A 12,505-nucleotide genomic window follows, 5' to 3' on the forward strand; every position below is an offset into this window, starting at 1 on the left:
AGAGAGAGAGAGGAGGGATCTAGAAGTGAGAGAGACAGACAGTGAGAGTGAGAGTGGAGGAGTGAAGACCGGAGCTCCGACACTTTTTCTCCACTTTTCCTCTCATTCTTCTTGTATATTTCTCTCTCTCATGTCTCGCGCTCGCTGTGGAATTCGGTAAGGGGTCGCGCGCGGTTTATCGGGGGATCTGCAGAACCGGAGCCGCAGTGAGTGAGGAAAGGAGGAAAGAGAGAAAAAGAAGAAGAAAAGAAAGAAGACAGGATGTGTAGGTGTCCGACACAGAGCGCGAGCTCCTTTTCATTACCCACCCGGGTTTACCGAACCGGAGCGGATTTCCAGAGCGCGTGAAGAACAGAACAGAGGAATTACTGAGTGGATAAAGTGCAGAAGTGTGAGCTGGATGAGTGCACGCGCGAGGAGAAAGGTAGGACACCATACTATACTATACTCTACTTTACTCTATCCTACTATACTGTACGGTACTATAATATACTATACTACTGTACTCTACTATACTATTCTATACTATACAGTACTCTACTATACTATTCTATACTATACAGTACTCTACTATACTATTCTATACTATATAGTACTCTACTATACTATTCTATACTATATAGTACTATACTCTATCCTACTATACTGTACGGTACTATAATATACTATACTATACTGTACTATACTCTACCCTACTATACTGTACTATACTATACCGTACAGTACTATACTATATTGTACTATACTATACTGTACTATACCCTACTATACTATTCTATACTATATAGTACTCTACTATACTATTCTATACTATATAGTACTATACTCTATCCTACTATACTGTACGGTACTATAATATACTATACTATACTGTACTATACTCTACCCTACTATACTGTACTATACTATACTGTACAGTACTATACCATATTGTACTATACTATACTATACTGTGCTGTACTGTACTATACTATACCCTACTCTACTGTACTACTGTATCAACAGTACTATAGTACACATCAACATCAATGTATTTACTGAAATGAGACCAAAACATCTGGATTAAAGTACATATTTCTATTTTAATTCAAATGTATTTTTATGAAACCCTCCTGTGTCTCATTCACAGATTAACAAAGTAATTATAAATATTTTTGTAATCATGTTATTGTGTCAAATAATAAACAAAGTAATAAAAATGATCATGTTTTATCAAATTTGTCAAATTTTTGTCATATAATTATATCAATTAACCAAAATAAAATATTTTTTATCATCTAGTTTTGTCAAGTAATACGAATATAAATAATAAAAAATAATAGTAAAATGTATTTAAATAAGATTAAATAAAATATATCCTGAATTAAATTAAATGAAAATGTAAATTATATCCAGCATAAAAAATCCAAAGCATTTCACTAATCCAAACCAGTATGATTAAACTAATTTAAATGATTTATTAATGTAAATAAGGAATGTTTTTATTTAATTTTTTTATAACTTTGGTGTAATTCTTTCCATTTTGAAACTAATTTAATGTACATTATTACAACTTTAAAGTTTTACTCTAAAAGTTAAAGAAAGACACGCACGAAACACATGGCCTCGATGGGAAAAAAAAAGAAAAGTACAGTTTAGTGATTTTATTACTGAGAGAGTAGTATGAATTTAAAAAGAAAAGAAATAATCTGAAATAAAAAAAAATAAAACCTGCAGCCAACCTTAAAACAAACAAACAACAAACAAAAAACAAAACAAAAAAAGACAAAAAAACAAACAAATCCAACCCACAACACAACACACACCAGTCTACCTAAAGTAAAATACTATACAATTTATTACTAAAAATAATCTAAAGTGATGAGTGTGTGGTAGCAGGAATATATTTGTAATGCACTGAATATTTGAGATGAATATTTTAAAAAGATGTAAATAAAGAAGAAAATATTGGTCCTTTAGACCTGCTTGAGAACGTGGACGTAGTGCCTTTAAACATTTTGTTTAATTTTAGAACATTTTGTTTAATTGTTTGTTTGTTTTCCAGATTTCCTGATTTAAAAGCTTAGAAGCCACGTTTCTTCCAGACTTAAAAATTAAACACACACACACACACACACACACAAACACACACACACACACACACACACACACACACACACACACACACACACACACAGAACGACATCTAAACCATTTGTAACTCATAAAGACTGTACAGTGATGCAGAAGTCAGAGACGAGTTCAGTATATGAATAAACGTACTGCCTTAATTTCCAGAATGCTCCGTTAGAGTTGTGTGTTTTGCAAATAATTGTGTAAATGTGCGGTTGTGATGTGGGCAGATGAACCTGGAGGACGAGTTCGGTCACACGTCTCGTTATTTAACGTCTAACTCGTCTGCTGTCTTGGCTCCTGGACGCCGTCTCGGGGACTTCACTCCAACGTCAACGCCGCTGTGTGACCTTTTCCTCCTGTTTACATACACTCATTATAACAATAACTAAAATAATAATAATAATAATAATAATAATAATAATAATAATAATCATAATAATAATAATAAAACATAGCTAACAATAATAACAAAAACAAAGCATTCAGTTTATATATATTTTGTACATTGCAATAATTACTTTGTGCTTTATTAGTTTAGGATAAAATCTATAATTTAACATTTTAACGCCAAATTAATGCTCATTATTTTCTTTTTAACACCAAGAACCCGTCAGGAGTTTAACATTTAGGGTCTTCATTCCTTCTTGGTACACTCTTAGAAAAAGGGTTCTGTTGCAGGGTTCTGTGTAGAATCTTTAAACGTTCCTTCATGGGCACGAAGGAAGATTCTTTACTATATTTCTACATTTCTAAAAGTTTAAACACTTAGAAAGAATTTTTCCTGAAGGCTTTTTTAAGAGTCCACTGGATAATGAATAGTTTTTAGCTTCCTAAAAGGGTTCTACTTATACCCCTGGGTAACAGGGAAATACTCTGTTGCAAGGTTCTGTAGAACCTTTGAGTTCTTCCAGAGGTACAATCTTTAAGAGGTCTACATTTTTAAATGTAATGAAAAACAAGTTCTTCAAGGGTTCCTTAGGGTTCACGATCTAATTAAAGTGTTTTTAGCTTACTAAAAGGGTTCTGATTATATAAGTTATATTGTATATTATTATTAATTATTATTATAAATATCATTATTATATTATTATATAAGTGAAGAATCCTTAAGGATACTAACTCTTAAAGTGTAGCCTCTTATTTATAAAATAATTTAAAAAAAGGTTCTTCAAAGGTTCATTGGATAATTACTAAAAGGGTTCTGAGAGATAAATACACTGTGGTAGGGTTCTACATAGAACTTTTAAGGGTTCCCCCAGAAATGTGTATTACATTTTCAGACCTAACACTGACCTTGGCACTTTTTTAAAAATTTGAATATTCAGCGGTGTTCTATAACAAACATTTCTATGTATTAAATGATGATATACGAGCGTGTAAAATAGTCATTTATCCCACAGCATTGTTCAACTCAGGTGTTGATTAGTTCTTTAGAACAGTGTCTCTGACAGTCGCACAGGTTTATATTAATGTACTCGTTCTGATACGTTATCGTTCCTATAGTAACAGCTGGTTCACAGGGACGTGTACAGCGCACGCTCCACATTACCGGCTTTAAAAACGTGTGACAGACTGTTTATACCTGCTGTAATGGAAGTGAGAACCAGGGTCATATTATTTTTAATGTAGCTATAAACGGACACCACTACCTCCACCCGGTTGTGTTTTATTCCGTACACAATAAAGTATACCTGAGGCAAATTTAATGATACAAAAATTAAATATTGGCACCTTTATGTACGAATTTTAATATCGCTATAAAAATATTTTAAATACTACTATCTACTAATTTATACTTACAGTATTATTACATATAGGAGATACTATATACTCTCTATGTTTAGATATCTTTATTTACTTCATAAAGTTTTAATTATTTCTAGTTTATCTGTGCATTTCTTAAATAATTAAAGGAATCATCTAATGCCATGTTTAGGTTCAAACCAGTGAAATATCTCTTTAATACGCTGTACATCACAACCTTAAACCATATTTCAATCACCTGGGCCAGTGGATAAGCACTTAAACCTCGATATTGAGTCCTGGGTCAACTCTTAAATCCTCTGCACGGGGATAAATAGTGCGTATCGATCGTTTATAGCGGGTGGAGCAGCTAAATTATCCTCCTATCCCATTCCATCTGACAGCTGGTATCCATCACTCTTCTCCTGCCTCCCTCCTTCACTATATATTCTGGGGGTTTTTCCCCAACCAAAGTCTTAACCAGTCACAAAACTGTACAATTAGAAAAAAATATATACACATGACATGAGGAACCCATGGGCATTTCACCTGCAAGACTTCAGTTAGAGTGTAAATACAGTGTGATTATTTTGTTTAATATGAATTTATTCTTCCACGCCTGAACTGCAAATAAATTTGTGTCAGGTTTAATTGATCTCCGTTGTTGTTACATGCTGTAGTGACTTGTTGTATTTTATTATGATGGTTATTGTGTAGAATTCCATGTTTTGTGGCTCAGAAAGCGTATATGTGTGTTTACAGGCTTTTCTGTGGAAATTCCCTACTGACTTCAGAGTAACTGTGCTGTAGTTTCCCTATCAGAAAAAGTCCCAAGTAGAACCAATGCTTCAAAGCTAAGACCCAAAGCTTAATCACCCAATGAACCCTTAAAGAAGCATTTTTTTCTAAGAGTGAGGTACAAACCCCACATTATTGCTCATTATTTTCTTAACAACGAAGACCTGTCAGGAGTTTACTGTTAGGCTGTCTTGGTAGAAGGGTTCGTCAGGGGCTCTTCAAGGGTTCTTTGGATAATTAAGTTTTTTTTTTTTAGCTTACTAAAAGAGTTCTAGTTGGAACCATGGAATGCTCTAGAAAATATTATGAAGAAAATAATAACCAATAACCTTAATCCTTAATTATCCAATGAACCCGTGAAGATCCCCCTTTCTTCCCCTCTAACAGGTTCTTAGCTTCCAAAAATGGTTCGACTTGGAACCTTGACAGTTTCTAAATAGACACACTCTCAGAAAAAAAAAAATAAAAATTCAAGGGTTCTTCAAGGGTTCATTGGATAATTAAGGGGTACAATTTTGGGACATTATTTATTTATTAACAACCAATTAGAACAATTTTGGAAGCTAAAAACCCTTAATGAACCCTTAAAGAACCCTTAAGGAACCCTTAAAGAACCCTTTTTTTCTAAGAGTGTATGCATTATTGTTCATATCTGTGAAACAAATTTATTCTTCCACGCCTGAAAGCAGTTTCGAGTTCCTGAATTAAATATTGATGTGACTTTTGGACTGAAGTAATCAACTCTGAAAATGACCTTTAGAAATAAAAAAAAGAGTTAATTAGATGATTAAAGGGTTTTATTTGGAACCTGTTCTAATAGGGAAACTTTAAGACTTCCCCCAAAAGAGGATAATGGATTGGATAGTTACCATGACCTTCATGTATTAAAAAATATATATATATTTCAAACGGGTTCTAATTTTGAAAAAGAACTAGCAGCTGTTAGCTGCGTAAAATGATTCGACTTGGAACCTTTTCTGATGCGGAAACAACATGGTAAGTTTCTACATAAAACCTTTAAGTGTTTAAAGGGTCTTAACCACCTAAAATTGTTCTACTTTAAGGGTTCCCAACAGAGTGCTCAATAAACTTGAATGAATATCATATCGTAGCTTCACAAAGACAAACATATATTTTATTGTGAACCCTTTAATCAGAATGTTCTACATTTCTCATAATTATATCATTATAATGTAAACAACTGAAATCTCTTTCGGTTTCCTTGAAAACATTTGCATCAGTTTTAATTTCTCGCTGTTGGGATTAGCGTTTATTTTAAAATGCTTATTTCAATTTATGATGATCCACATGGTGTAACATTCCACGTTTTGAGTCTTGGAGAGAATATAATATTTGTATACGTGTGTTTACAAGTCTTTCAGCGGAAATTCCCTACTGACGTCAGACTAATTTGTCCTGCCATGATGGAAGTGTTTGACTTTTACAAATCTAATTTTTAAGTAAATTATTTAGGTCAAAATGAGCTCATGTCTGTTTCTAAATGATGACCAAAGCTTTTGTAACGTCCGGTTCCTTTTGGTACACGGACAAAAAAAAAAAACAGAAAAAAGCTGAATTTTAATCAGCCCTTTTCTTTCTTCCTGCAGGTCCTGGGCTCCAGATGTCCCACCGCCTGAAATTGTCCTGGGTTGACACCCAGTGGAGTGTAACAGAGAGGAAAGGAGGAGTTGTGGGCTTCTCAACTTCTCAGCTCCAGGGCTGCCGTTGCAATTTCACACAGGCTCTGGGCCAAACGAGTCCTGCCGTGCTTTGATATTTTAGCATGGATGGCGCCAATCACGGAACCTCTGCCCTCAAAAACGAGACCGTGGTGCTGAGGTGGAGGACTAGCAATTATCCAAGGATTAACCCTGGACTTCCTCTCTGCGAAATCTGCATTAGTGCGTTCCTATAAAGCACCTCGCTGGATTTACTTCTCCTTAAACCACAGATTTTGTGGGTGGCTTTGAGGTTTTTTTAAAAATTTCTTTCTTTCTCATTTTCCCACAATGGAGTTCCAAGTTGGACTGTGGAATAATGACTGGACCTCATTTGTTCGATTTTGGTTTACCGTATTGCTGAGCTTGCATGTGCAGTTCGATCCCGTTGCATCATGTCCCAAAGAGTGTCGTTGCGACAAAACATTCATTTACTGTAATGAGAGAAGTTTAACATCTGTGCCTCTGGGTATTGGGGAGGGATACAAGATCCTCTACCTCCACGACAACCAGATCAACAGCGCTGGATTTCCAATAGAACTTCACAACGTGGCATCGGTGGAGACTGTCTACTTGTACGGGAACCAGCTGGACGAGTTCCCCCTCAACCTTCCCAGAAATGTAAAAATACTCCATTTACAGGGAAACAACATTCAGACCATTTCTAGAGCAGCACTTGCCCAGCTACCCAAGCTGGAAGCACTGCATTTGGACGACAACTCCATCTCCACAGTTGGGGTGGAGGAAGGAGCTTTTCGGGAAGCGGTAAACCTTAAGCTTCTCTTCCTCACCAAGAATCACTTGAGCAGTGTTCCTATCGGATTACCAGCAGATCTTACGGAACTGCGTCTGGATGAAAACCGCATTGCCGAGATAGATGAAGGAGCTTTTCAAAATGTTACCAATCTACAGCGGCTGTTGCTGGATGGAAATCTTCTGGAGGATGACTCCATCACTCCTGGTACCTTTAAGAACATGGTCAACCTCAAGGAGCTTACGTTATCCCGTAATTCTCTCACAGTACCGCCACCTTTGCTTCCTTCTGTGTCTCTAGTTAAACTGAACTTGCAGGAGAACCAGATTAAAGACATTCCTGTTTCGGTTTTCTCTGAGCTCAGGAAGCTTGAGAAACTGGATCTATCGACTAACCTGCTACAGACTGTACCACAGGGCGTGTTTGATGAGCTGAGAAGCCTGACAAATCTCAATGTTCGAAGCAACCATTGGCGCTGTGATTGTGCTATTAAGTGGATTGTCTTTTGGCTGAAGTCCTTGCCATCTTCCGTGAACGTCCGCGGATTTACATGTCATCAACCAGAGAAGCTAAAGGGCATGATAATCCGAGAACTCAACCTTGACATCCTTCAGTGTCCAGCTGGTACTGAAATCGATCCGTGGCTCACTCGCTTACCTCCATCCACATCGCCGCCTCATAGAACCACCATCCTTCCCAGAACCACCCCCAGCACCACAATATCATCCACAGTTTTCCACCCAACCACGACCAATCCCACGCCTCTGGTGCCCAATTTTCCACCTGCTCCCTATCCTCCCTATGAAGACCCTTTGAAAATATCCTTGAATGTCGTGAATGGCACATGTGTCGAGGTTAGCTGGGAATCTTATTTCACCGTGACAGCTTACAAAGTCACTTGGGTCAAGAGGAGTCAGAATTTAATGATGGATATTAGCCAAGAGAGGACTGTCCCTGGAGAGCAACGGAGAATTAACTTGTACGACCTGGAACCTAGATCCAAGTACCGGATCTGCGTTTACATTCTGGATTCCTTAAATAGTTACAGACCCGGAGAGGATACGATCTGTTCGGAGATCAGGACCAAATCCGCCTCTAGAAACTCCAACAATCCGTCTGAGTCGGATCAGGTGGCACAGCAGGACGTCACGTCTACGTTTCTGTTAGCTGGCGTGATCGGTGGCGTTGTGCTGCTTGTTTTGATTATATTACTTAGCCTCTTTTGCTGGTACATGCACAAGAAGAGCAGGTCTGCCTGTTCCTCGTCCAAATGGAAATACAACAGAGGCAGGAGAAAAGATGACTACTGTGAAGCTGGCACCAAGAAGGATAACTCCATCCTGGAAATGACCGAGACCAGCTTTCAGATTGTGCCGCTGAACAATGAGCAGCTTCTAAAGGGCGATTTCAGGATCCAACCCATTTACACACCCAACGTTGGCATTGGATACAGAGACTGCCACCTCAGTAACAACAGCATTGTTTATTGCAAGAGCAGCAACGTTCCTGGTGTGGAATTTTGCCACACGTGATGCTATGATCATTTTTTAAAAAAAGACGTAATAAACATTCACTGTACGATTGTACAATGCACACACACACACACACACACACACACACACACATACACACACACACAGTTTTATATCTAAATCTAAATCTGAATATATTCCCCCATGGTAATTTATATTGCAGACAATTACGTGGAGTTCGGCTTTGGGTTTGTTTTTTATTTTTCTTAGCAAATGGTTTTGTAATTAGCGTGGACCTGGTGTAAGTCAGTGGTGTTAAGTGCATTAGTCCAGGTTTTCTGCCTCTCGGGTGTGAACGTGGATACCTTGCTAAGAACTGAAATACAAACCCCTGCGGTGAAACAGTAGTTAAGATAACAAACTGGTCAGGAAAATTAAACAGCGCTGATTAGCCTGCAGTGGAAAAAATAATACAGGAGCGGAGCTGTTTTTATTTTTTTTGTGCGGTCTTGTTGTCGACGTGGCGGAGTGAAGCAGTCGATCAGGAAATGAGCTTTTTCTGAAAGTCACTTCTGAACACGGTTACAACATTTCAACACCGCAAAAACTTGCGAGGGGCCAAGAGCACGAGCTGTGAGTTGATCTACAAGCTGGCGTAGTGTTTGGTTTGGCTTTCTGCCACCAGAGGGCAGTTTTTTTTTCCTCTGGAGGATTCTTTCAACCATTAACCAAACGATACGGATCCAATCCCACTAATTTCATATTGCTTTTTTTGTTCTTGCTGTCCTGTGTAGATTTTCATGTCAAACAAAAAGTCAAACATAGAGAGGGCTGCTGGGCTTTCGGGAGGTTTTTCGAGCAGGTGTCTATGAGCTCATACACTCAATCACTGGTCTTTAAGGTCTGCGTGTCTCGCTCTGGAGGCTCCTTACAAATTATTTTAGTGGATTTACAAATTATACACCCTTCCTAACGAGTGCTGGAGTCTGTGGTGTGTTATTATCTCATAAAGCAATGTTATTTCTGGTCCATATTGAGGTCGACACCTCACATAGTCTTTTCTGCCTTTCACTTTTCCGGAAATCTCGATCTCTCTGTTACCTCCTTTGTGCTTACAGGGTTACAGGTATGGCTCGGATTTTCCTCTGTTTTGCTTTTACTGATCAAGTGCTAGTTTAATCAGGCAGCTGTTTAGATAGGATGATGAATTGTGGGGCAGCAAATAAAAAAAGCTTCTTGAATCCCAGTTGCTATGTGCCAGAGCTTGGTTTGCCTTCAGATCCCTGCATGAGCGCAATTAAAACTATTTTTAATGCCGCGCTGGTTTTTCCAAGCCGGGGCGCCTGCTTAGGGACGCCATCTTTTTTCACCATAGAGAAGTCCTTATTATGCACTGTTACTCTCTGACTTTATTTGCTTTGACAAGATTTTATTTCGTGGGTCAAGTTCAAAGAATCTCTCCCCTCTCGCTCATAATCCCTGGTTCTGAAAAAAAGGAAGGAAAGAAAAAGAAAAAGGACGAGAAATATGCAGAGGTTATTTTCGCCCTGGAGGAATGAATCAGGAAAAAGAGAGAGAGAGCGAGAGAGAAGAGGCTGATTGAAAGCATTTAACCCTTTGTAGGCCAGCAGGGTAATAACCTTTATGAAATAAACCCAGATTGTGAACATCATCGAGGTCAGATTGTTAAGAGCGGAGACGTGATTCGAAGTCCACATGTTCGAACTGTAAAAAAAAACCACAAGTATTTTGTTCGTGTAGCGAAAACAGATGTGTGTCTCTGAGAAAGAAGAAAGACAAAAGAGCTACTGGACTTTTTGCGGCTGTCGAAGTATTTTTCTCAGACCGCCCTGACCCGCATTCCAAACAGCACCAGACTGTGTTTGAGAATTAAATCACAACTTTATTTTATTCAGAACTTTTTAATTAAACAGTGATGTGCGGTTCATCACCAAAAAGTTCTGAATTCTTCCTAAAAGTTTGACATGTTGTTCTTTGAGAAATAATAAAAATTGTGCTATCAGAGAAATGAAAGAAGTAGAGGTGTGCTGTTATAGGAAAACAATCAACTTCACGGATTGAAGAGGAACTCCATCACTAGGTGTTTTATTGCGTATGTATAATGATGGAGCTGATTCCCCACTCTAGAGCTTTGCGGCTAAAGTAATGGCAGCCCATAGCCACCAGTTCAGCACTGTGCACTTACTCACTGTATGTGATTTTGCTAAATGCTAAACTAGCACCACTTTGCTAATCAAATCTTTTAAAAGAACATTCTAATTGGATGACATTTTCGTCTTTAACCTCTGCAGCATTTCTTTCTCGCTGTAAACGACGTGATCTTCATACTGGTCTCAAATCAAGACTTAGATCCAGGTTTTCTTCCTTTTTTCAGAAGCACCAATGCTTCGTACGTAGCCACGATGATTAACGGCTCACTAGCTCATGCTTACTTAGCGATCATGCTCACCCTTCCTGAAAGTGAGCACAGGAGCTCAGAAACTTTCGTCCACTTTGATTTATTTTTTTTTGTATTTTTTGTGAAGGCGGATTTTAACGAATAGCTGTGGATTTAACGCGTCATGTTTCATAAAACTGTACAGACTCTCTCTCTCGCTCTCGCTCACTCTCTCTCTTTCTCTCTCTCTCGCTCTCACATGCGCTCTCTCTCTCTCACTCTCTCTCTCGCTCTCTCTTGCTCTCACATGCACTCTCTCTCTCACTCTCTCTCTCTGTTTCTTTCTCTCTCTTTCTCTCTCTCTGGTGGATTTTATTCTCCAATGTTCACTGATTGAGTCCAGACTGTTTTTTTTTTTTTTGTTCCGAAATTCATGACGAATGTTTTTAATCATCAGCTGCACCGCTAAAGTTTCAGAGAAAGAAAGCAGGAGTGGAAATTACCGAAAAGACATTTCGCGGTATTTTTTTTTGCATTATAATGACTTGGTGACTCAGATGTTGATGTTTTGTATTTATTTGTAGAAGGTTTATTCGGTGGGTCTGCACTGATCCAGACCAGAATAATTAGCAGAAATGGTGTTGAGGTGGGTTTAAAAATTTTTTTATAAATAAAAAAAAACGCTGTTTTGGTATGTCCTCAAATCTTTAGTTCCATTTAGAGGAAGTGGAACCTTCCCAATATCAATCCTTATTTAATTATTAATTATTTAATTATTTAATTTTACTAAAGAACACACACTTGCTTATTTTGGGAAAAGAAACAAACAAAAAAAGCCATAACGTCTATAAATCTCTAGCATTTTGATTATTATCTTTACCTCCAGCTCTAAAACATCATCATCACGACCCTGTAAACCTTTCCTTTATATTCTGGTTTAAACCAGATAAACCCGAGAGATCCACTGCAACCAAAGCCACTTTTTCTTCATCTTTTTTATTTTATTTCAGGATCTCATTGTTGTGTCATGTACGTGCCTTGAAAATGAATTTACAATGTAGTCCTCAACACCTTTAATGTTTTTTGCACAAATTGTACATAACGAAGTTTTTTGTTTGTTTGTTTTTGTTTTTTTTTAAATAAAGAACTTGGATTTGAACGGTGGTGAGTTTGTGCTTGTGTTTAAACCTCTGAATAAAACAGCAGAAGGTTCTTCTTTAGAAAGATTTTAAGATTTCAAAAGGCGGTGCTCGAGCTAACATTAGCAACTCAGCTCGAACGATCCAGTTATGACTTACATCATTAATTTTTATATCCATTATTTCATAATCATGGAAATGTTTTAGCATTTTTTTTAGCAGTTTGGTTTAGCTTGTTTGCTGTACAGTTAAGCTCTTGGCTATGATGCTAGTTCCTGGGTTGGGTTGTTAATTATAATGCTAGTTCATAAACAATCCTGTTTTAAACAGTAAATTCATCATGACACTGCTAGTTATAATGCTAGCTG

General features: G+C 37.6%; 1 protein-coding gene across 1 annotated transcript; it reads left to right on the plus strand.

Moving 5' to 3' along the window:
• On the plus strand, positions 1–12,157 carry flrt2 (fibronectin leucine rich transmembrane protein 2). The gene is made up of 2 exons (XM_017456235.3): positions 1–424; positions 6,264–12,157. Exon 2 carries the CDS (start codon positions 6,666–6,668, stop codon positions 8,658–8,660), a length of 1,995 nt encoding a protein of 664 aa, XP_017311724.1. The 5' UTR covers positions 1–424; positions 6,264–6,665; the 3' UTR covers positions 8,661–12,157.
• The last annotated feature ends 348 nt before the right edge of the window (positions 12,158–12,505 follow it).

Source organism: Ictalurus punctatus, chromosome 25 (assembly GCF_001660625.3).
Source record: "Ictalurus punctatus breed USDA103 chromosome 25, Coco_2.0, whole genome shotgun sequence".
Taxonomy (NCBI): Eukaryota; Metazoa; Chordata; class Actinopteri; order Siluriformes; family Ictaluridae; genus Ictalurus; species Ictalurus punctatus.